At 39.3% G+C, this 26,826-nt stretch overlaps 1 protein-coding gene across 1 annotated transcript; it reads left to right on the top strand.

Annotated features, from left to right (window-relative positions):
- Positions 1-24,348: 24,348 nt before the first annotated feature.
- Positions 24,349-26,563, top strand: UTP3 (UTP3 small subunit processome component). The gene has a single exon (XM_032844521.1). The coding sequence runs from the start codon at positions 24,415-24,417 to the stop codon at positions 25,843-25,845; it is 1,431 nt and encodes a 476-aa protein (XP_032700412.1). The 5' UTR covers positions 24,349-24,414; the 3' UTR covers positions 25,846-26,563.
- The last annotated feature ends 263 nt before the right edge of the window (positions 26,564-26,826 follow it).

Here is a 26,826-nt window from a genome sequence, read left to right as displayed (position 1 = left end):
TACTTTTGGTTCTCAGTTCTCTAATTTTTTAAGGGTCTCCTAGAATCTTGAGAGGCACTAAAGAAATGCTTCAGGATCAAGTAGGCAAGCAGATTTCACAGCTAAGAACATAAAGGGGAAGAATGAAAACTAATTATTAAAGGCTCACACATAATTGCACTCTTCCAATCATGTACTGAATATCTAACATGAACAAAGCCCCATAGATAATAAACATGTAATATTACTATACTGTCAAACTTTACTGTCATTTTAACTTCTACTATCATAGGACTTAGAAACGATTTGGTATTAAGGAAAACATACTGGATTCACAAGAACAATTGTTTCTATTAGGGGGAAAAAACAAATCTGAAAACACATTACTTCAGTGTATGGCCAGGATGTCAAAACAAATATCAACACTTAAGAGCTCTTCATCTCTAACTGTGGTTTCCAAATAACTGATTTATTCATTCACTCCAAAACAGAGTAATTAGAAGTTATCTGGATACTTTTTTTTAAGTCATTATTTCCTTAAAAATAAACTCAAGTCTAGATTTCTCCCCCAAAGCAAGTTGGATGAATCTTTGGGGATAAAAAGTTTCCCCAAAGCTTATTTTTATAAAAGCAAATAGTAGTTTATTCATAATTACTATGCCAGAAAAGCTCTACATTTGATGTTTCTAGGCTTTTAATCTTACAGTTTTGTATTTCTGTTATGTAAACTATTCATCTAAAAGAGAAAAAAATAAAATAGAAATAAGGATGGAGACCCAAGTGGCCCCTTTGCCACCCGAAGAGAGTTACCTACACCTGAAATATAGGATCAGGAACAGTGTATCGCCCACTGTGGCCCAGGGATTATCTTCCCTAGAATCACCTGGAATACTAGTCAAAATACGGATTTCCTGGCTACACCCAATCAGAATCTCTGGAGATGTGACCTTGGAATGTGTATTTTTTAGAAAGCCTTCCAGTTGAGTCTAATGTACAGTGACGTTTGAAAATTCATAGACTAGAAGCACGCAGGGGGGATAATAACTGGCAGTATTATCTGTTCATAGAAGAGCAAGAGGTTAATAAAGGTAATTTTTAAAAAAATAAACAGGGGAGCGCCTGAGTGGCTCAGTGGGTTGAAGCCTCTGCCTTCGGCTCCAGTCATGATCCCGGGGGCCTGGGATCGAGGCCCCCATGGGGCTCTCTGCTCATCGGGGAGCCTGCTTCCCCCTCTCTCTCTGCCTGCCTCTCTGCCTGCTTGTGATCTCTGTCTGTCAAATAAAAAAAAAAAATTAAAATTAAAAAATAAATAAATAAACAGGCTTACATTGAAAACAATTTAGCTGAAGCCTCTATTTATTTTCACATTTCCGTGCTATAGGCAAATTGTTTCATAATCTTTTTAGCACTAATCAATTACATATAAATAACAGGTCCTGGTTTAATCTTTAAACCATCCCAATCTCCACTTTTAGTTATGTTCTTCCCATCAAAAATATAAAATGTGAATCGTAAAACACTTCCCATGCAAGTTAGTTAAGTTACTGGGAGCTTAGCCACATGTTCTAAATTCTTCACCAAAAATGGTTTATTTTTCTACATTCATATATAAGACTGTTGAAAGTAAATGGTTCAGTGATAGACTCACCTGGATTAAAGAGATCTTAAGACAATTTAGTCTCACCTTCTTTACTCCCACTCAAGTTTTGTTTGAATTTCCTATATGGCAGACAATTTGAGTTCAGCATTTGCTTCAAAACCATCTGAAATAGGTCAATGCATCACTTCCTCTGGACATAGCTTATTCTGTACCTGGATAGTCAAACCATGACACAGACTTTATTCTCTTGGGACACAAAAGACGCTGTCCTTGTTTTGCTCCCATCTCACTGGTGACTCTTTGGCAGTCTCTTGCTGAATTTTCTGGTGAATACAGAGGTTTGATCTTCAGCCTTCTCTTTTTCTCATCTTCTCCTTAATTAACTTTATCTGATCCCATGGCTTTGACTCAGGACATGCCATGATTTTCAAGTGCATAATTCTAGATTTTACCTTGCCTGTTGAGCTCCAAACTCCTACATCTAACTTTCTATTTGATATCTCCGCTATTTGATATCTCTGTCTGACAGGTATCCAAAACTTAACCAGGCAAACAGTACTCTAGACAATCAAGACACCCTCACACTTCTAATCTGATCTTTTCCTGTCTCTAGCCTTCCTTCTCTCAGAAAATCCACCTGGTTGTTCAAACCAAATCCTCTTCTTTGATGCCTGTTTTCTTCTCCCCCGTATTCAGTTTACCACCATACCCTTTGGTTTTATTTGAAGAATATATCCCAGATTTATCTGATTCTCTCCATTTTCACTGCCACCCCAGCCCAAGTCTCTATCCTAGACTAGCCTAGACTACTACAATAGCCTCAGTCATAAGCTTATTTTTCCTTTGCCCCACAACTGGCTACTAGGGCTCACAGCTAATAAACAAGAATGGCTAAGTACCCCAAATTCTAAAGAGAGTCAGATACTTCCTCCAAGGCTTACCAGGAGGAAGAACAGAACTCAACTTATGGCCATCAACCCCCACCCCCCATTCTTAAGCTCTCTCTTCTAGTCTTTAGAGGACTTTGGGAGGAAAAGGGAAGTAACATCTTTGGAGCTCTTGGTTTTGCGGAAATAGGAATGTTTGTGGTAAGACAATTTCCCCCTTTACTCTTTTTTTATTTTTTTTTAATATTTTATTTATTTATTTGACAGACAGAGATCACTAGTAGGCAGAGAGGGAGGCAGAGAAAGAGGAAGAGAAGCAGGCTCCCCACTGAGCAGAGAGCCCTATGTAGGGCCCGATCCCAGGACCCTGAGATCATGACCTGAGCCAAAGGCAGAGGCTTAACCCACTGAGCCACCCAGGTGCCCCTCCCCCTTTACTCTTGAGAGAGAGAAGGACAGGGTAGTTTTTCCTCCTCAAAGTCAAATGAGGGAGAGATTCAAGAAAATAATTCAAAGAAATCAGGGATGCTGCAAAAAAGGAAAATTGAGAAGCAAGAGAGAATAATAGTTCAGAGAAAGGATTCTGAGTCTGATTGCTTGAGTTTATTACCCAACTTATCATTTACTAGCTGGGTAAAATGGGCAAATCTTGAACACTCATGTAATCTCTATCTGTAAAATGGGGATAATAATACAGATTTCTTAGGATTGTTGTAGAACTTAACATGTATTATAACATATAAAGAAGTTAGAAAAGATCTTGGCATATGGTAAGTGCTCCATTAATAGTGATTATTATCATCAGAACCACCATCATGGTCACTCCCTGTTGAGTTACACAAAATGCAAACCCAGCCTGGAGCTATCTACTTTGAGGAAAGCATTCATGGGAGAACTGGACACTTCCCCTTGGGTTATGGGCATGTAGGAACATAGAAATTGGTATGTGTTCATGCTATAAGACCCTTATAAGGTATGAAAGAAAATGTCTAAAAAAAAGTTATAGTAACCAAAACAGTATGGTACTGGCATAAAAACAGACACACATAAAATAAAAAACAAACAAACAAATAAGAACAAATACATAGACCAATGGAACAGAATCTGGAGCCAAGAAATAAATTCACACACATGGGGTTAACTATTACTTGACAAGGGAGAGGAGAATATTCAATGGTAAAATGAGAGTCTTTTAAACAAACGGCCTTGAAAAAACAATATTCACATGCAAAACTATGAAACTGGACCTCTATCTTCCACCATTCACAAAAATTACCTTCAAATGGATTGACATAAACATAAGACCTGAAACCATAAAACTCCTAGGCAAAAGCATAGTGGAAAAAGCTCCTTGACATTGGTCTTGGCAGTGAATTTTTGGATTTGACACCAAATGCATAAACAACAAAAGCAAAAATCAACAACTAGAACTATATCAAACTAAAATCTTCTGCACAGCAAAAGAAATAATGAACAAAATTAAAATACAATTTACAGAATGGGAGAAAAATATTTGCAAACCATATAGCTGATAAGAAATTAACATATAGAAGATACAAGGAACTCCTACAACTACATAGCAAAAAACCCAAACAACCCAATTTAAAAATAGGCAGAGGACTTGAACAGACATTTCTCCAAAGAAGACATTCAAATGGTTAACATGTATATGAAAAGTGCTCGATGTCACAAATCATCAGAGAAACACAAATCAAAACCACAATAAGATATTACCTCACACCTGTTAGAATGGTTATTACCAAAACGCCAAGAGATGACAAATGCTGGTGAGGATGTGGAGTAAAGGGAGCCCTTGTGCGTGGCTGACAGGAATGTTAATGGGTACAGCCACTATGGAAGAGCTTTTCAAAAAATTAAAAACAGAACTACAGTATGATCCAGCAATCCCACTTCTGGGCAATATCCAAAAGAATACCAGAGGAAATTAAAACACTATCTTAAAAAGATATCTGCACACCAAGTTCATTGCACCATTATTCACAATAGCCACATGGAAACAACCCAAGGGTCCATAAATACAGGAATGAATGAAGAAAATGTGATATATATGGTGGAATATTTTTCAGCTATAAAAAAGAGGGCAATCTTGGGATGCCTGGGTGGCTCAGTAGGTTAACCCACTGCCTTCAGCTCAGGTCATGATCCCAGGGTCCTGGGATCGAGTCCTGCATCGGGTTCCTTGCTTGGTAGGGAGCCTGCTTCTCTCTCTGCCTCTGCCTGCCACTCTCCCTGCTCGTGTGTGAGCCCATGCGTGCTCTCTCTCTCATTCTCTTTGACAAATAAATAAATAAATAAAATCTTTAAAAATAAAATGAGTTGCAGGCCGTATCAATTGAGTCAGCCAGGCACCCACTAGACTGGAAACTTAAAAGCTTAGAAGCTAGGGGCACTTGGTTGGCTCAGGTGGTAGAGCATGTGACTTTAAAAAAAAAAAAGAAGAAGAAGGAAATCCTGCTATTTATGACAACACAGATGGACCTTAAGGGCATTGTGCTAAGTGAAATTAAAAAAAAAAAAAACTTACTGATTTCACTTATATGTGGAACTTAAAAACACTAAATTCATAGAAACAGGGAATAGAATTCGTGGTTTCCAACGGCTGAGGGGTAGAAGAAATGGGAAGATGCTGGTCAAAGGGTACAAAGGTATTTATAGATCTTGGATACTAGCCCTTTATCTGATATGTCATTTGCAAATATCTTCTCCCATTCCATAGGTTGCCTTTTAGTTTTGTTGACTGTTTCCTTTGTTGTGCAAAAGCTTTTTATCTTGATGAGGTACCATAGAGCTACCCTATGACCCAGCAATGGTACTACTAGGTATTTACCCCAAAGATACAAATGTAGTGATCCAAAGGGGCACATGCACCCCAATGTTTGTGGCAGCAGTGTCCACAATAGCCAAACTATGGAAAGAGCTGAGTTGTCCATCAATGGTGAATGGATAAAGAAGATGTGGTGTATCTATACAATGGAATATTACTCAGCCATCAGAAAGGATGAAATCTTACCATTTATATCAAACTGATATGCCGATGGAAATAAGTCAATCAGAGAAAGACAATTACCAATATAGTTTCACTCGTATGAGGTATATAAGAAACAGTGCAGAGGATCATAGGGGAAGGGAGGGGAAAATGGAATGGGAAGAAATCAAAGAGGGCAACAAACCATAAGAAACTCCTAACTATGGGAAAGAAACTGAAGGTTGCTGGAGGGGAGGTCGGTGGGCAGATGGGGTAATTGGGTGATGGGCATTAAGGAAGGCACATGATGTGATGAGCACTGGGTGTTACATGCAGCTGATGAAGTACTGAATTCTACATCTGAAACTAATAATGTTCTATATGTTGGCTAGTTGAATTTAAATTAAAAACAAAACGAACTTCCAGTTACAAGATGAATAAGCTCTGGGGTTGTAAAGTATAGTTCAGTGACTAGAGTTAATAATACTGTTTTGTATTCTTAGAAGTTGCTATTAGAGAACTTTAATGTTCTTTGCATAACAAGGACAATGATAATTATGTGAGGTGAAGGATATGTTTCCTAACCTTCCCATGGTAACCATTTCACAGTATACATGTATCAAATCATCACATTTTACACCTTAAACAGTTATATGCCAATTGTTTCTCAATAAAGCTGGAAAAGAAAAAGAATACAACCAGTTTTACTAACGTGGGGAAGGAATACAGCACTTGGAAGAACTGTTAGCTTTATTTGTAATAGCCTAAACCTGGAAGCGTCCTAAACATCCATACACAAATTGGGTGGACAAATTGTGGCAAGTTATTCAGCAATAAAAGTGGATAAACTGTTGAAACATATAACAGCAACAAGGATGAATCTCAAAATAACTTATTCTGAGTGAAAGAAGCCAGACAAAATAGCTTAAAAAGAGTATATATTGTGGCACCTGGGTGGCTCAGCTGGTTGAGCGTCTGCCTTGAGCTCAGGTCATGATCCGGGAGTCCTGGGATCAAGCCCTGTGTGCTGCTCCTTGCTCAGCAGGGAGTCTGCTTCTCCCTCTCCCTCTGCCCCTCCCCTGCTCCTTCTCTCTGTCTCTCTCTCTCTCTAACGCGCACACACATACACACACACACACGTTCCCTCTCAAATAAATCAATCTTTTTAAATTTTTTAAAAAAGAGTATATACTGTATGATTCTATATATAGAGAGAGAGAAAGAATGAGAGAATTTGAATATAGGGACTTAAGATAAAAAGGTTCTGCACAGCAAAGGAAACAACCAAAGAAACTTAAAGGCAGCCAAGGTGCCTGGGTGTCTCGGCTGGGCATCTGACTCTTGGTTTCTGTTCAGGTCCTGATCTCAGGGTTGTGGGATCAAGCTCCACATCAGGCTCTTAGCTGAGAACAGCGTCTGCTTGTCCCTCTCTCTCTGCTCCTCCCCCGGCTCATGGGCTCTCTAAATTAATTAATTAAATCTTTTTTTTTTTTAAAGCAACCTACAGAATGGGAGAAGATATTTGCAAATGATATATCAGATAAAGGGCTAGTCTCCAAAATCTATAAAGAACTTAGCAAACTCAAGACCCAAAAAATTAAAAACCCAGTTAAGAAATGGGCAGAAAAACATGAAAAAAAAAATGAAAAACATGACATTTCTCCAAAGAAGACATACAAATGGCTAACTGACAAATGAAAAATGCTCAATATCACTTGGCATCAGGGAAATACAAATCAAAACCACAATGAGGTACCACCTCACACCAGTCAGAATGGCTAAAATTAACAAGTCAGGAAACAACAGATGTTAGAAAGGATGTGGAGAAAGGGAGTCCTCTTAACACTGTTGGTGGAAATGCAAGCTGGTGCATCCACTCTGGAAGACAGTATGGAGGTTCCTCAAAAAGTTAAAAACAGAGCTACCCTATGACCCCACAATTGTACTACTAGTTATTTGTCCAAAAGATACAAAAATAGTGATTCAAAGGGGCACATGCACCCCAATGTTTATAGCAACATTGTCCACAATAGCCAAATTATGGAAAGAGCCCAAATGTCCATCAACAGATGAATGGATAAAAATGTTCATATACAATAGAATATTACTCAGCCATCAAAAAGAATGAAATCTTGCCGTTTCCAATGACATGGATGGTGCTAAAGTGTATTATGTTAAGCGAAATAAGTCAGTCAGAGAAAGACAAATACCATATGATTCATGCATATGTGGTATGTAAGAAGCAAAACAGATGAACATAGGAGAGAGGAAGGAAAAATAAGACAAAAAAACCGAGAAGGAGGCAAACCATAACAGATTCTTAACTATAGGGTTAACGCTGAGGGTTGCTGGAGGGGAGATGGGGGGGTAGAGTAAATGGGTGATGGGCATTAAGGAGGGCACTTGTAATAAGCAGTGAGTGTTATATGCAAATGGCAAATCACTAAATTCTACCCCTGAAACAAATACTGTACTATGTTAACTAACCTGAACTTAAATAAAATCTTAAAAGAAAAAAATTTGAATATATACTATAAAATATGTAGTAGTACATTTTAAATATTATTTTTAAATTATGTCTTAAGATATTGGTATTAAATTTTGTGCTGTATTAAATAATATATTACTTTTTAAATCCAAATAATTATAATAAAATTATAATTTAATAAAAATGATTGTTTTAATACAAATAATTCTAGAAAGTGAAAACAAACCTACAGTGACAGAAAACAGATCAGTGATTGTCTGGGAAAGTAGGGCAGAGAGAGAAGAGAGGAAGAAGATTACAAGGATGTCTAAGGAAACTTGGGGATGATACATGTTCATTGTCTTGATGGTGGTTACAAATTCCTGACTGTATATAGACGTCAAAAGTTACTGTACAGTTTAAACGTGGGCCTTTCATTGTGTATCTATTACATCTCAATAAAGTTATTAAAAGTTCATATCTTCAGAATTCAGTTTTTAAGTATGATCTTAGGTTTTTCTTGAAAATTCTTTATCAAGTTCAGGAAGTTCCCTCCTATTCCTAGTTTCCTGTTTTTTGGTTTTTTGTTTTGTTTTGTTTTTCCAGAAATGGATATTGTACATTTTCAAATGGCTTTTCTCTGATTATTAAGATGACCACATGATTTTCATTTTTTAGCTTTTTAATAGAGTGAATTATAATGACTTTAAATGTTAAATTAATCTGGCATTTCTGGGGTAAACCCCACTTATTCATGATGTAATATCCTTTTTATAAGTTGATGGATTCAGTTTACTAAAATTTTGCCTTGAACTTCTGCATTTATATTCATCAAGGATATTGGTCTGAAATTGTTTTCTTATAACGTCTTTGCCTAGTTTTGTTATCAGGATAATCCTTACGCAGTAGAATAAGTTTTGAAGTATCGTTTCCTCTCCAATGTGCTAGAGGAGTTTGTGTAGAATTAGTTTTTTTTTGTTTTTTTTTTTTTCTTTAAATGTCTGGCAGATTTCAGCAGTGAGGCCAGGTCCCGGAAACCCTCTCAAGGCAAGAAGCTGGGGCAATGGCAGAGGCCTTCACATTTGTTTTCTGTCCCTCAGAGATCACGCCTTTTGTTGCCTAACGTCCAATCTCTTAAAAACCATTGTTCATAAGTCTGTCAGTTTCTTCTCCTTGTTTCTGGCGGGAGAGTAGATCTGGTCTCTGTTACTCCATCTCGTTTCAAACTGAATATTAGAGATTTGAAGTTAAAAGTGAATTTTAGATATAAGTTTTTACAATGAACTACACTTGTTTTAAATTGACTACTCTTTAGACCTGTTTTAGGTTCAAAAAAATATATACTAGACATTTAATGATAAAAAATTTACGAAATTACTGTATCGCCTTAAAACACTGTCAAGGGAAGGCAAAGATAAATTTAATCACGGTAATTTGGAAGCAAAAATTTGGAGGAAAAAATGGTTTCATGTTTATAAGTCATTAAACTCTTCACTGCTCCAAACTCCTCTCTACATCCAGTCTTACCCCCATTACTCGTTATTTGCCCCGCAGACGGTGATCTTTTCAAAGGTAAATTAGATCATATCTGATTCGAAACCTCTACTGGCTTCTCATTACACGTAGAATAAATTCAAACTCATTATCTCACCTGATTTCCCATAACTCTCTCTTTCACTTATCATCCTCCAGCTACTCACTCGGGGCCTTTGAACATTTTAGTCCCTCTGCATGAAACGCTTTTCAAATCTTTGCATGGCTGCTCCCTCATCATCATTCAAGTCTCAAGTTAGGGATCATTGCCTCAGAGAGAATTTCCCTGGTTGCAAACCATCCTAACCCACCAGCAATCACTGTCGTATTACCCTATTTTATTTTCTTCATAGTATTTACCATACTTTGAAATTCTTATTTAGTTTATTTAGTATCTGTCTCCTTATTAGAATAAAAGCTTCTGAAAATGGCATTGTCCTGTTGCTCACTTCTGTTTCCAAGATCAGAGCACAAAAACACCTAAAATATATTGACTGAATAAAGGATGAATGGAGAACATTTTCCTAAGGACCTGAAAACTCTCTAATTTTAACTGTATGCAGCAATATTAGTCTCTTTTTTGAACAGGCTTTATGGTGTCAATGCTGCTTTTTTAAGTGTTGTTCCCAGATATGCATACAGTAGTCCAAGTGTTATCTGATCAAGCATAAAACAGCAGAACAGTAATATATTTCAATAAATGCCACTTAAGAGTATCACACTTTTGACAGCTAAGTCACACTATTGCCTTTTAACAACTTTATAGTCAACTAAATCCCCCTTTTAAAATATAAGTGCTTCTAGGGTGCCTGGGTGGCTCAGTGGGTTAAAGCCTCTGCCTTCAGCTCAGGTCATGATCCCAGGGTCCTGGAAGCCCCGCATCAGGCTCTCTGCTCAGCAGGGAGCCTGCTTCCTCTCTCCCTGCCTGCCTCTCTGCCTACTTGTGATCTCTGTCTGTCAAATAAAATCTTAACAACAACAAAAAAGCCTCTGCTTAGGATCCTGGGATTGAGGTCCACATCAGGCTCTCTACTAGGCGGGGAGCCTGCTTCCCCCCACCCGGCCTGCCTCTCTGCCTACTTGTGATCTCTGTCTGTAAAATAAATTTTAAAAAAATAAATAAGTGCTTCTATAAACATTTAATATTTAAACAGTTGGGATTTGGGCATGAGATTTAGCATTGGTCCTTAAGTTTTACCTTATTAAACTCAGACCAACATTATAATTTACTAGATTCTTTTTAAGCCCAGATTCTGAAACCCAGCTCATTGGTTACTTCTCTCAGCTTCACAGCATCTACAGACTTGATACCCATGCCAACAGGGTCCTTATTTAAGTTGCTTAGAGAAATGTTCAGTGGGCTAGTGCTGAAAACAGACTTCTTCCGCACGCATCGAAGTCTGGCCTCTAAGCTAACACTGATCCATTCATAAGCACATTTGGGGCATAGCCCTTCATTTTCAGTTAATTCATACAATACCATGCTATCACACAGACTATAATTCTCCATGTCATCCATAAGGATTGTATGAATACTTATCTTAAGTAATTAGTCTCTCCTTAGCCTATATCTTTTTAATATCATGTGATTTATCCCCTTGAAAGTCTTTCATAATATAAAAAGACCTTGATTTCCTGGAATCTTGCCACTTAAACACTTAAAGGGATGATGATATTTTTTTAATAGCCTTCTTGGCTTTAAATCGAAGTTGTAGCTGGACTCCCTTTATTTTCCTTTTAGCAGATTAAATTCTGCATTCAGTCTAACAAATCATTGTTCCCATTTGTCCTTGAACTTGATATATTAAAAACAAGTTTTGGTAATGAATTGTATTGTCCAAATTATCTCCAAAAACACACCATCTCAAATACATCACAGGGTCATCAGGAACATGGCCTTTATACCTTATCTATATGTACCATATCCCTACCTTCTAGACCTTTGAGACACTACAGAATACAAAAGTAACTTTTGAATCAACCCAGAAAAACAAACTGAGAGAAGATCCTATTAGCAACGGAGGAAGGGACTTCAGCCAAGACAAGCCGAAAAAAATAATATCCAAGAGAAATGAAGCAAGATAAAGCATTCAAAAATGGAAAATTCTTTATGTGTCTATATATACCCGATATAATGAATATATAATTGCAACCGGTTTAATTTTAAACATCCTGAAAGTCGCCAAACATCCTATAGTCACTCAGAGTTCCACAAATCTGTTGTATATGAAGTTATTCACAAGGATTAGAGAGGGAGTTTTCTAAAGTGAGCTAAAGCCTTTTATCTGACTGGCAATCTATTCTTGCCCACAGGATGATCCTGGCTGGATTGCTGCTGTATAGCCTTCTCCTCCTAATTCCACAAGAGCAGATGGAACTTAACAGGAACCATTATCAGCTCTTTTCCATGGTGCCTTGGAGGCCGTAAACTGCTTTAGGGTGAAACTAAACATCCCTTTCCCAGCCACTGGCAGCCAGAAACTTACTGAAGTGGGGGATGGACGCAATTTTGTACCCTTTAGGAGGAGATACAGCCACAGAAGTTGCTGCTAACAGTCTGAGCCAGGAATCAAAGGATTCAACGCCATGAAGCAGGGTGTCCTGACCCATGGCTGTGTCTATCAGCAGCTGAGTAAGCATTCCTGTCACAAACCAAGGAGGACTAGAGAAAGAAAGGGCAAATCTGTTTGGGGTTGCATTGTGGATGCCAATCTCAGTGCTCTCAACTTCATCATCGCAAAAAAGGGTGAGAAGCATATTTCTAGATTCACCGATATGACTGTGCCTCATTGTCTGGAGCCTAAAATAGCTAGCAGAACCCACAAAATTTTCAATCTCTAAAAAGATGTCCACAGTATGTTGTAATAAAACCCCTAAACAAAGAAGATGAGACACCTAGAACCAAAGCGCCCAAAATTCAGGGTCTTGTTACTACACATGTCCCCCAACACAAATATCAACATATTGCTTTGAAGAAAGAGCGTACTAAGAAAATTAAGGAAGAGACCGCAGAATATGCTAAACTTTTGGCCCAGACCATGAAGGAGGCCAAAGAAAAACGCCAGGAACAGATTGCCAAGAGACAGAGCCTGACTGTTATCTTGAGGTTCTGGCAGAGAATCTGCTTCTAAACTCATTCATGTTTTTGGCAGAATTCAGTCCCTTAAGCTTTAGAGGTGACGTCCCCATTCCTTTTCGGCTGTCAGGTGGAGGCTGTTCTCAGCTTCTAGATGACGACAGCATTCCCTGCCTAGGGGCCTCCTTGATCTTTAAAGGTAGCAATAGTGACTCAAGTCCTGCTCTGATCTCTGATTTTGCCTCATCTCCTCTGCTTCCATCTATGGAAAGTTCTCTGCTTTTAGGCCCTCATGTGATTATTACCTTGGCCCATCCAGGTAATTGAGGGTAAACTCCCCCATTTTAAGGCCCACACCCTTAGCCACATCTGCAAAATCTCTTTTCCTATGTAACAGTTTTACATATTCACAGGATCTAGGGATTAGGGCACTTAACTTGGTGGGAGGAGGGGGGGCTGCAGGGGACATTATTCTGCCTACAGTAGAATCACACAAACACTGCTCCAAAAAGAAAGGAAACAGCAAGTAAAAGGCCCAAGATGGGAGAGAATTTGGACAGCTCAGGTAGCAGGGAGGAAGGCCCCAGAACTGTAGCAGAGTAAAGGAGAGAACTATAGTAATGACACCATGCGCTTCTTTATAGGAGTCATATTTTTCCCATTTGAGTATAAATTTAGAATGTATTTTGAATTTTAGAATTAAGTCATTAAATGTGGAGCATAGGCCTCCTAACTTCTAGTCCAATTCACCTTACAGAGCTACAAGTCATTAATATTAGTTGTTTCATATATACATGGAGAAATTTCTTCTATTTGACATTTTTTAACCCTAAACATTTTTGCTTATTGCATACAGAATTTCTTAATATTGATCTGTATCTAATCATGTATATGTAAAATTTACATTTAGATATCAGGAGACAAAAACTAAGTTTAAAAAGAATATGAAACATGAGGAAGAAACTTCATCCCAAATTCCTTTTAAAAATTAAAAAATTAAGACAAAAAACTGAACTCTCTTTTTTCCAACGCCTTTCCACAGAGACTTTTAGGGTAATCTTCTGTGGTTAAATGTTTATAAGGAGAATTGCACCTGTGTTGTGGTCTGTTTTTAAATAAACTTGCACCTGCAGTGGCTTTTCATAGAACTGCTATTTGGGATATTACATGTCGGTCGTTTGACTATTATGCAGAGCTGTTCTTCTTACCACACTACTTTCTGGACAGGTCCTAGTTTATAAATAACCTATTTCCAAAAATCCATTAAAAAAAAAGCTAACAGTTGAGATTTCACGGTTATTTTTTCAGAGACACAATAGTAAGATTTCCAGGAAGCTTCTCGAACAATAACATGCTCCTTTTAATTCATGAATTCCAGTGGTCTGGTCCCTTGGTGCTTTAAGGAAATTCTAATCTATTTTCAGAGGAGGCCTCTGCTCTATTCAAATATGTCTGCTTTCCTTTTCCTATATATGATTTGCTAATTCCTGTTTCAGAATCTTTTTTACTCTGTCATTTTCCTCACCATAAATTCCTTCTTCCTTTCTGCAAGTTCTTTTCAAAAGTCCTAAAATCGTTTAAAATTAATTCTGATAAGTCTTCCCCACATAATGTCATCTCATTCTGTTCATTCTGTTACTATCTGTACTCGGCTGCCCACCTGATCTCTCTTTATATCATTTTACATGCGTTAACATATGACATTCTTATTACTTCTCTTCATATGTGTACAACTTATCTCATATACGAAATTAACGCTTTCTAGATGCAGAAGGGGGGTTAACAAAGAGAAGTAGCAATTGGTACCAAAGAACAGGATATGAGGAAATACCAAAAAAGAATTATAAAGAATCAGTTAGAAAAATGGAGGAAAAAACAAAAAATTTTTTTGCTCTAACTCTTCTATTCAGAGTTTTTACATCATGTATAAGTACTCTACTAATTCTGTTTTTCCTAATAATAAGAAAGCATAAATTCATGATGGAGAATCCTGAGTCAACTATTTTTAAAATACCTAATGTATTTTTTCAAGACAATCGTAGTAATTCTTTGTATCTCTCGGAGTTTCAAATGAGCTGCTTTGGCCCAAAAGGAATGCAATAATTGATTATCTCCCAACCAATTTTGCAATATTATAGTTAAAAATGTATCTTAATTTTAATAATTTATATAATACCTAAAACAACATAATACTTTACACTGTAAAGGTATGTTTTAAGAGACACGCTATTCTATCTACCATCTTCCTACTGAACAAAGCAAAGGCTCTAGAATCAGATTGCCTGGGTTCAAATGGCACTTAGGTAAGTTATTTAACCTCCATTTTCCTCAGTTTAATCTATAAAATGAGCATAACTATAGTACATACTAGATGGGATTGATGAGAATTATCAGTTGTAAAACACCTAGAACATGCCAGCAACATATAAACACTCAATTATTTTAGTCACTTTTATTCTTTTTTTTTTTAAGATTTTATTTACTTTTCAGAGAGAAAGAGAGAGAGTGCACAAGCAGGCAGAGTGGCAGGCAGAGACGGAGAGAGAAGCAGGCTCCCTGCCGAGCAAGGAGCCCCATGAGGGGCTCAATCCCAGGACCCTGGAATCATGACTTGAGCTGAAGGCAGTGGCTTAACCCACTGAGCCACCCAGGCATCCGCCACTATTATTCTTTTATGTTGAGAAAAGATAGCATCTTCTTTCAGAATTACATAAATGCTAAGGTATAATGGTTGGCAGAATAGTGGCCCATCTAAGATATGTCCATGTCCTAATTTTCAGAACCCGTGAATATGTTACATGGCGAGGAGGAACACAGGTTGCAGGTGGAAGTTTGCTTGCTAATCAGCTAACCTTCAGCTGGGGACATTATGCTACATCATCCATGTGGGTCCAATGTCATCACAAAGAAAAGAGGGAGGTAGGACAGTCAGTGAAAAAGTGAATGAGAAGCTTGAAGATCCTGTGCTGCTGGCTAGGAGAATGCAGGAAGCATCTAGAAGCTGGAACCTTCTAGAAAAGCAAGGAAAGGTTTCCTCCCCCAAGAGTCTCCAGAGGGAACACAGGCCTGCTCACACCTTGATTTTAGCCCAAAGAGACCATGTCAGACTTCTAAACTCCAGAACTATTAAAATAATAAATGTGTATTGTTATAAGCCACTAAGTTTGCGGTAATCTGTTATAGCACCAATCAGAAATTAGGTGTCATTTCGGCTCACAATATCCTAGTATAATTGGGGCAAAAATGTGTTTTTATTTTTTAAAAATCTCTCTTTAGCCACACCTGGCTGGCCCCATCAGTGAAGCATGAAACTTTTGATCTTGAGCTCCATGTTGGGTGGAGAGATAACTTAAAAATAAAAATACTTTTTGAAATATTTCTCTTTAAGGGACACCTGGTTGGCTCAGTTATTAAGCATCTGCTTTTGGCTCAGGTCATGATCCCCAGGGTCCTGAGATCAAGCCCCACATCGGGCTTCCTGCTCAGCGGGAAGCCTGCTTCTCCCTCTCCCACTCCCCCTGCTTGTGTTCCCTCTCTCTTGCCATATCTCTCTCTGCCAAATAAATTAAAAAAAAAAAAAACTTTAAAAAATTCTCTTTAAGGCACTGAAATAAAGTTGCCATTATAGCAAATATGTGTAAGGTGGTCTACAAGGTTAATGCCTTACCTAGCTGTAGGTACGCCTAACTCTTACCTAGCCCTTAATTCAAATGGTCATTCATTCATTTGTTCTTTCTTTCCACAAATATCTGTTGACATCTACTCAACATAGCAGGGATACAAGTGAACAAGAAAAGTCTGACCTTTGATCAGATGGGTTGACAGTCTATTGGGTAATGATAATATATATTCACAGGATGACAAAGTGCAATGTGTCATAGGAGCACAGATGTTGGAGGAGAGGGTAGACAGTGTCAAGAAAAGCTTCTGAGAGGAAGCAATGTCAATGGTGAGATTGAAAGATGAGTAAAGGTCAGGCAAAAGAGGGATGACTATGGTTTAGGATAAAATATAACACTGACAATTTGGAGTTGAGATAAAACAAAACATGGTTATTCAAAGAAATGAAGGTGCAATATGGCAACAGAAATCCAGAGGCCATGTGCTTTATATGTTTCAACATATCTTCCCTTAAGTACCTAGTACAGTGCTGTATGCAGTGCAAAATTAAAATGTTTTACATGGGTGTAAATTTAGCATTATTATATGATTTGGTTGTAGAGTAGTGATTTTGTATAGATAATTTAAACAATTCTACCAAAATCACAGAAGGAAATCTGCCCGAAATTAATCAATGTGGAAATAACCAATCTCTGAATGATAACCTTTTTTATGCCTTATGATTATTTGCCTAGACTCTGAACACATCTATTACACTCATGCCAAAACAAAACTGAATCTGAAGACATCTATTATACTCATGCCAAAACAAAACTGAAGAGATGAAATACGGTTGATGCCTCCTAATTTTCTTATTTTTCTGCCATTATATTGGTTGAATCTGAAACCGTACCTCTGACCAATCTTAGTCTATAAATCTGAGTCAAAGTTTTTCAGTATACATTGAAGCAGGAATGCATAGGTCTCTGGGCTCTACAAGTTTTTCATTAGTGATAAAATATAGATTAGGTAACAGTACAATGAAATGATTTAAAAAACCAAGTTCAGTGTGACAGACTTGAGTTTAACCACCAGTTATATAATCTTGTGCAAATTACTTCACATTTCTGAGCCTCATCTGTGAAAAGAGGATAATGGTACCCTTCTCAGTGATATACTGTAGTAAGATAATGTACTTAAAAGACCTAATGCAGGACCTGCTACATAATTAGGATCTCCCAAAATATTCAATTTTTTTTAAAGATTTTTATTTATTTATTGCACAGAGAGAGAGAGAGACCATAAGTCTGCAGAGCAGCAGGCAGAGAGAGCGGCGAGGGGGGTGGCGGGAGGCAGGCCCCCCGCCGGGCAGACAGCCCGATGCAGGGCCCTATCCCAGGACCCTGAGATCATGACCTGAGCCGAAGGCAGAGGCTTAACCCACTGAGCCACCCAGACACCCCTCAGTGTTATTGATAATAGCTAGTGGAGAAGGCCCAGACAGGTATTAAAACTGGTGGACATGATAAAAATGCAAGTTGAGCACATGAGGAGGCTTTATTCAGATGGATTTTATTGTTGGTAATGGTGATATGTCTCACAGGGCACATTACAGGTCTTAAACTTTAATAGATTTAAATTATACATTTAAGTGCATTTAGCTCATTTATTAACCTGAACCTTTTAAGTTTGACACTTGGTGAGAGACAGACAGACAGTCCTGTAACTGTAGCAGCAAGCAAATAATATACTCCCTCTGGTCCAGTTCATGCGGGCTAGCTACTTAGGTAAAAGCAATCAAATCTTATTTTGCCTGTTTTCAGTTAAATATCAAATATAGTTCCATGTTCCAACTGAACGTTGAGGATCCCCAAATGTCTTTTCTAGTTTAGCTATTTCTCCATAGCTTCAGACTCATATATTCGATGTCAATAGACATTAGACACTTGAACTTCTTCACAGAAGACTCAAATGCAGCAGTTTTGAGGTCTACAGCTCATTTCTGCCTGTTTCCTGTACGCTGCTAACCTCTTTCCTCTTGAGTTTTCTATCTTAGTTGGGGGGGGCGGTATATCATCTACTCATTTGTCCAAGAAAACCTGGGAGTCACTGTAACTCCTTACCTCTCATACTTAATCAGACACTAAATCCTATAATACCATCTCCCCAAATAGCTCTTAATCTGTCCACTGTTTATACCCTTATTCCCAGGGCCCTAGTTTAGACACTAAAATTCATCACCTAAATGATGAATGTAACAAGCTCCACACAAACATCCTGCCTATAATCTTACCTCTTCCCATCAATTCTGTCCTATTTAAAACCCTCCAATGGTTTTAACATAAAGTCTTAAGTTATCTCTAAATACCACAAATAGATACAGATCAATATCCCATTTGCAGAAGCTTATTGAATTCTTGGGTTGTTTTTAATAACTTCTAATACCATACTGAAATTTAACAGAGCTCAATTTAAGTCTCATTATTTGATTAGTGATTTATCAGTACTTACTATGTATGGTAACTGAGTAATTGTATTAGATATTATAAGGGTTAGAGATTAACAGTGATATATCTGGGAGGAAAGATGAGAAAAGTATATAAATATTCTTAACACAATGGAGAAAATGTTTTAAAATCCCAACATAGGAGTTAAAGGGCTATCAGATGCTAATGGAAGGAAGCATATCAGAAAATACAGCCTGAAGAAAATATGATTTTAGGTAGGCCCTGGAGGCCATCTAATAATTGAGATATAGGGCAGCATAAGCAAAAGCCAAGGGATAAAAATCTCAAAAAGAGAAAAAGAACATGAGTATTTTAGTTTGGCTGGACTGTAGAATTCTTTAAGAAAAATGGTAGGAAAGTAGTTGGAAAAATAAGTCAGGACCAGATAAAGGTAAACCCCGAACATTAGGTTAAGAGCTAAGGCCTTTATTCAATATAGAGAATGAGGAATAGCTTAATGAAAAACATTTTTTCTGAGCCATGTTCAAAAGACCTTCACCATTAAAGCTATAATTTTCATAGAATCAGTAGCTAATATGTAAATAATTGTATCCACAAGGTTCCTCATGATCCAGAAATATAAAGGATTAAAATAATGTTTGAAAAACAATTACACAGTATTTAGTTATATTAGAGTTTGGAAGGAGAAATGGTGTTAAAATCTCATTAAATTCTTCCTTTCATAATTGAGGCCACCAAACCAAGTCATCATCAGTTAAAATCTTAGACATGTTCATGTGTGTATCCCATATTTCAGTACAGGTTCTTTATTTTACTTCCAGATTACTTTTAGGATTTTGGGGTCTTTAAATAGATACAGATCTTAGTTGAAAAAAGAAGCTATAACCTACTAGTTTCAGGGTAAGTGGTTTCTGAGAGAAATGAAAGCAGATGACAACTATGTCTTCTCTTCCATTTTCTTTTTTATGGTTAAAAATAATCCTTCTTTCTTTTCTGTACCCAAAATTAGTTCAAGGAGTTTCTGTGATTATATCAAACTATCTAAAGAAGTTGAACATCTAGGATGTGTTTTCCCATTATTACTAACATATAAAATTATTTGCACCATTACTACTTCTTTGAGCATTAAAGAACAAGCAAAAACAAGGTACTTCTTTTGACAATTTCAGTCATCACAGCCTAGTCTGTGACACTGGCATTAAAAGTAAAAATGCATTTAACTATTAGCTGAAGTGCACAAAGCCATGTAATAAATATTTGATGTTTCAAATGTCACTTCTAAATTTTAAAAAGGGGGGGGGGGGCGCCTGGGTGGCTCAGTGGGTTAAAGCCTCTGCCTTCAGCTCAGGTCATGATCTCAGGGTCATGGGATTGAGCCCCACATCAGGCTCTCTGCTCAGCGAGGAGCCTGCTTCCTCCTCTCTCTCTCTGCCTGCCTCTCCACCTACTTGTGATATCTCTCTCTGTCAAATAAAAAAATAAATAAATAAATAAAAAATTTTAAAGCTGCTGATGACTAGAGAAGGACAAAAGACATGGAAATTCATTGTTAAAGGTTGCTGTTTTCATATGCTGGCACTGAGTTTAGAAGCATATCTACTCAAGTACTGACCTAGATCCTGGGGATTTAAAAAACGACCACATGGATCCAGACTGAATGGGGCTCATAGATCTAGTGGAGGGAAACAGAGTAGTAGAGCACATAAATTGTAACAAAATGTTTCAATAGGGGAGGGATCAAAGGTATGGCTGGAAAGGTTATTTTTTTGGCAAAACTGCGGGAGGGTCACATATGCCATGAGCTTTATCTTGATACTGAGAGTCACTGAAAGTTTTTCAGGAAGGATGTAGGTTGATAGAAATCATATTCTAGGAGGATATGTAAGTCCTCCTAGATATATCTGATATATCTGATGATACTGAATCAAACGTACAGCACAGACTGGAAATGAGACTTATAAAGAGGATATTTGAAAGCCAGGACTAGCTAAATGGTTAGCTAGAGCACAGTGTGGATTCTGAAGCCAGATTACCTGGGTTCAAGTTTAGTTCTACTCTGACTAGCCTTATCACCTTATTTAAATTCTGTGTGTCTAAAGTTTCTTCCAGCAGAGATTAGTATAGTATCTTCCTCATATAGTTGAAGAGCTTGTAACATATAGTTCAAGAGCTTGTAACAGTCTTGGCACATAGTAACTGCTCTCAATGTTAGCTTTGTTGTTGTTGTTGTTGCTACTATTATTGCTCTTGCTGCATAGGCCATAATTGAGATCAATTTAAGCAAATCTGGTGGTAGAATACCTTCAACACCCAGAACTCATGTCCTGAATAAAGTATCCTAATACCACCTACTTCAAGATTCACAAAACCCTACCTTCCCCAGTAAGAAAATCCCCCAAAACTCCTACACTAAGGCAAAAAGGGTATACTGAAAAAACAAACAAACAAAAACCTGTTGGCCCTCATTACCTGTAGCTTGCTAATGCTAAGGCAGTCATCACAATAATGTAATAAATATTCAAGTTGATGATAAATTATAGTTGCCACAAATATAATGGTTAAATGTCCAATGTTATTCAGGATTTGTTCATTTTCTCTGGGGACTGTTTTTCACTTTATTTTTTTTAAAGATTTTATTTATTTATTTTAGAGAAAGAGATAGAGAGAGGGTGTGTGTGAGTGGGGAGAGACACAGAGGGAGAGGGACAAGCAAACTCTGCACTGAGCGCAAGCCTCCTGTGAGGCTCCATCTCACGACCCTGAGATCGTGACCTGAGCCAAAACCCAGACAGATGTTTGACCAACTGAGCTCCCCAGGAACCCTGTTTTTCACTTTAATTGCCATAGGCTCATAACAAAAGTATTAAACTGTCTTTTCAGAAAAACAAATTGTTGACCAAAAAAATTTCCTCACCTAAATGGTAAATAATTCTAAGATTAAGCCATGGATGATCAGACTATGGGAACTTCTGGAATTGAAAAACTGGCTTCTGAGTGGGTCTTTATCAAAAAGATCTGAGCATGTTGGACTACAGCACTCTCTCAACACACACAGGATACTGTAACTCTTTTCTAAATACTTAGCCAATGTAATCTTTAGTATAAATAATATTACAGCAATGTGATCATTCCCATTAAAAATATCAAAAATATTTTTCTAACTTCTCTATAAAAATACACACATTCTGGTCCTAAAGTATGGCCATAAATTCTCAAATAATTCACAACAAAATTAAGCAGAAAAATTGGGATCTGTGGGTATAAATAAAGCTTAATTTTTATATATAATGAAAATTTAATACATTTAAAGCAAGGTTATAATTACAGTCCCACTTAGATGCAACATTCTTGAAGCAATATTTCAGAATAACAATCTAGAGGCAGTCTCTCACCCCTCTGATCTCTCACAGCATGGGGCTTACATCACACACCGCTTTGTATTTTAATAATCTGTGTGCATGTGTTCTTTTATATCTGATTATAAATACTTAATTATAAATTATTAATTCTTAATTATAAATTCAGAGGGAAGAGACTCTGGCTAATTCACCTTTGGATCTACTACAGCATGTAGTATGCTGCTACAGTTAGTAAGTAGTTAATATTTTTAAATAATAAAACCTATTAAAACTCACATTCAAAAATGAATTCTGTGCTTACCATCAGGACATATGACTTTTACCTACATTTTTTAAATCATTAAATTGTATTATATTTAAAAGGCTTTAAAATGCTTAAGATACCTTTTGGCATTTTAAAAATATTTAGTTCAAAATATTACCCTTCTAAAAATTTGTATGATTTTTCCAAATGACACTATTTGTTCTGCAAAGAAATTGTACGTCACCTTTAATTTTAGCATCATATTGAAAGTTCAGATTCTAAGCCCCTACATTTGAAGGTGTCATTAATACTCTGAATCTATCATATGTAATATCTGAAAACGATAACCTTGAACTAGTCTAAGATTATAGGGCAGTCCTTTCATATTTCTAGCCCTAATAATGCTTCCAAAGACAAGTTTGATTAATTCTTCCCTATTCTCACCCTCTTCCTCAAATATTTTTTTAAAAGATTTTTATGTATTTATTTGACAGACAGAGATCACAAGTAGGCAGAGAGGCAGGCAGAGAGGGGGAAGCAGGCTCCCCGCTGAGCAGAGAGCCCGATGCGGGGCTCCATCCCAGGAGCCTGGGATCATGACCTGAGCTGAAGGCAGAGGCCCTAACCCACTGAGCCACCCAGGCGCCCCCCTCAAATATTTTAATTTATGCTCTTAGTTTCTCTGTCATCCACCCAGCAAAACCTACCCTCTGGAAAAAGTCTGAAACTAATTTACACTGAAGCGACAAAGGACATGTATGCAGCATTTAAGACCGGTAATCAGATATAGTGCTTTCAATACTTATTCATTAAACGAATATTGATTGAACACGTATTCTGTGCCTGGCAATACCAGTGTTTGCAGAGATCTACTAGGTGATGACGAAGAAGGAGGAAAAGACCACGAAGCGGGTAAAGAGATGGAAGAAGCAGCGCCTGAGCTCGTGCAATACAGCAAACACGTCCCGGAGTCGGGCAGGAGAACTAGACCCGTCCTCCGTAAGGGGGGTTGTGTGTCCAGAGGCACGTCGAGTGTTTGGGCCGCTGAAGGCTGGGTGACAGGCTTACAGGTTACGTGCTCGCAGCACTTACCCCAATTAGAATTTGACACACTTCGTGGGATTTGATTAACGCGTGTCCCTCGCTAGATCACAGGTTCCTCAACTGCGGGACAGCGTGTGCGTGTGTCCACCATTTTCCCCAGAGTCTAACACACTGTCTCACGCTTAGTAAATGTTGAAGAACTGATTAAAAAAAAAAAAAACAAAAAACAAAAAAAAACCACCCACAACAAAGACCCCCGCGAGCGTGTCCCGTCCAAACATCTTCAAGAGTGAACTGTCCGCTAAGAAGTCGCGGCGCCCCCTGCAGCCAACTCGAGCGCCTGGAGAGTCAGCTGCAGGAGCGGGGCTCCGCCCGCGCACCGACCCCCCGGAGACCCCTTCGGGGTCACAAATCACCACCGTCACCGAGCCCTGCGGGCGCCTCGCTGGAGGTGGGTTAACAGCCTCCCCGAGGCCCCGCCAGGATTCTCGAGGCCGGCGGCGCCGTCCAGGCCTCCGGTTACGGTGCCCAGAAAAGCAGTATTTGGACGTCGCGGACAGAAAACCTGCTTCGCTTCCAGACAGACGGGCGGAGGGGATATGCAACAACTGCAGTCACTGGGGAGTTCCGACACACCTACTCTCGCTGCCCGCCGGAAGCGCCCGGTACAATCACACGACAGCTCACCGGACGCCCCCGGGCCTCTCCGAGGCGCGGAGCTAGAGCGCCCTCTAGCGGCCCCGGAGACCGCGCCTCGAGATTCCCGCAAGATCCCGTCTCCCGGGCACGCCCAGACTCGCGAGAGTAGGAACAGCGATCTCAAAGGGCTCCACGGAACGGAACTTCCTGTGTCTAGTGTTCCTACACGGAAGGATCTGAATTCACCGGAATCGATTGGCGTTCAAGGGCAAAAGCGGAGAGGGAGGTGCTCGTAAGGTGACAAAGCCTACCGGACGGAGCGGAAGTCCTTGTTCACACGCCGCGCGGAGAGGATCCTGGGGGCCGGAAGGAGGTGGAAACTCCTGCCGCGGAGCGATTCGCGGGCGAGCTGTCCTGGGAGGAGCGCGCGTGGCTGTTGGAAGAAGCGTGTTGCTGGCGCGCGTGTGGCCGTTGGCGGCGGTCGGAGGTTACCGAAGGCCTGACATCGGTGTGGAACTTGAGCCCGTGAGTTATGGTGGGGAGATCCCGGCGGCGCGGAGCGGCCAAGTGGGCAGCTGTGCGAGCCCAGGCTGGTCCCGGCCCCGAGGACGAAAATGAAGACGATTCAGAATTGCCACCCTCGCCTGGGGACTCCAGCTACTACCAAGATGAGGTAGACGATTTCCATGAGGCCCGATCCCGGGCTGCCTTGGCTAAAGGCTGGGGCGAAGTGGAGAGTGAGGAGGAGGAGGAGGACGGTGATGAGGAGGAAGAGGTTCTACCCCTAGATATTGCTGATGAGGACGATGAAGATGGGGAGAGCGCGGGGGATGACGCGGATGGCGATGACGATGGCGGGAGCTCCGTGCAGAGTGAGGCCGAGGTGTCCGTGGATCCCAGTTTGTCGTGGGGTCAGAGGAAAAAACTTTACTATGACACAGACTACAGTTCCAAGTCCCGACGCCGACAGAGTCAGCAAGAAGTAGAGGAGGAGGAAAGAGAGGAGGAAGAGGAAGCGCAGCTCATTCAGCGGCGCCTCGCGCAAGCCCTGGAAGAGGATGACTTTGGGGTCAGCTGGGTTGAGGCCTTTGCAAAACCAGCACCTCAGGTGGATGAGGCTGAGACCCGCGTCGTGAAGGATCTGGCGAAAGTTTCAGCGAAAGAGAAGCTGAAGATGCTGCGGAAGGAGTCACCAGAGCTCTTGGAGCTTATAGAAGACCTGAAGGTTAAGCTGACTGAAGTGAAAGATGAGCTGGAGCCGCTGCTGCAGTTGGCGGAGCGAGGGGTCGTTCCACCCGGAAAGGGGAGCCAGTACCTGAGGACCAAGTACAACCTCTATTTGAACTACTGCTCCAACATCAGCTTTTATTTGATCCTGAAAGCCAGGAGGGTCCCCGCGCATGGACACCCCGTCATAGAGAGGCTTGTCACCTACCGCAGTTTGATCCACGAGCTGTCAGTTGTAGATCAGAAGCTGTCTTCCGAAATTCGTCATCTGCTCACGTTTAAAGATGATGCGGGGAAGAAAGGACTGACGTCGAGAACAAAATCCACCAAGGCCAAGCCAAAATCCGTTTCAGAGACTACTGCTGCTGCCTCTGCTGTGGCAGCTACGGCTGATGATTCCGATCTTGATGAAGAAGCTGCGCCGAAATTCTACAAGGAAACGGAAGACAAGCAGAAGCTGAAGAGGAAGAAAGAAGAAAATAGCGTCGACGAACAGACTCTTGAAGATCAGAATGCGAAGAGAGCCATTACCTATCAGATCGCTAGAAATAGAGGACTTACCCCTAGAAGAAAGAAGATCGATCGCAATCCCAGAGTGAAACACCGGGAAAAGTTCAGAAGAGCCAAAATCCGCAGGAGAGGGCAAGTTCGTGAAGTCCGGAGAGAAGAGCAGCGTTACACTGGTGAACTCTCTGGCATTCGTGCGGGAGTTAAAAAGAGCATTAAGCTTAAATAACGTTTTCACTTAGCTTAAGTTTTTCGGCAATAATTTTAGATCAATACGTTTTTTATCTTTAACTGGTGAAGTGATCGGATTGATAATACCTAACCTTAGATTTAAAAAATTCTTGTCAACAGGGAAATTTGGTTTGTTGCTCAATTTTTTTGTTGTTGTTCTTTAATTGATATTCAAGTCATACTAGGAATTTGGGCAGCAATACAAAAGTGCTTGGTAAAAGGTGGTGTGGGCCAGAGTTCTCCAATATTCTGTCAAGTAGTCGCCTAGGAAAGTTTCCTGGGTGGTGAAGGAACAACTGTCAAACTTAGAACACTTTTATAATTTTTCTTGTGAAGAGAATGCACCTTTGGAATCATCTTATTTGTAAGATGGCCTATAAAATAGTTCTGACATACTCATTTCATTTACCTGAGTGTAATTCTTGAGCAGGATACTTGTAACTAACAGGTCTAATGTCAGCTTAAGGATTTTGTACATTCTGTGTGGTAAAAGCTTAGGAATGAAGAGGAACTTTAGTTAAAAGTAGAAAAAGACACGACTTAATTACATTAATTGTGAACATTTTCTGATCGTCCTTAATGTGATAAATAAGGTAAAAGTTTCATTTTCAGTACTGTACTGGGGACTTCCAACAGTTGCCGTTTGTACACTCTACTTGAGGAAAATTTGGTAGGATTACTGTGAGGTGAGTGACAAGTTCAAGTGGTAAAAAAGAGCAAACGTTACACCTTTCCTTAGTTATTCTGGTCTTTAAAGTAGGAGAGAGATGCTGAGATGGTGAACTTGAAAATATTTGGGATGATGCCAGGGAAGAAAATGACCAGCCTAGTGAAGGGTGTTGTAACTATGTCACTGTTCATTAGCTATTGTTAATTAAATATCTCTAGCTGTTAGAGATACAAAGATGATCAGTGGTTAATATTTATTAAACAATCACCATGTACCAGTTGTGCATCACCTCATCTAACCTTTAATAGT

Source organism: Lontra canadensis, unplaced genomic scaffold (genome assembly GCF_010015895.1).
Source record: "Lontra canadensis isolate GAN:19392208 unplaced genomic scaffold, GSC_riverotter_1.0 scaffold1, whole genome shotgun sequence".
NCBI classification, from domain to species: domain Eukaryota; kingdom Metazoa; phylum Chordata; class Mammalia; order Carnivora; family Mustelidae; genus Lontra; species Lontra canadensis.
The sequence above is the reverse complement of the archived record's forward strand: the minus strand, read 5'-3'. Positions and strand labels throughout refer to the sequence as shown.

What these genes read in the sequence shown, in the direction of transcription:
- UTP3 (XM_032844521.1), top strand. Translation starts at nt 24,415, where the DNA reads ATGGTGGGGAGATCCCGGCGGCGCGGAGCGGCCAAGTGGGCAGCTGTG.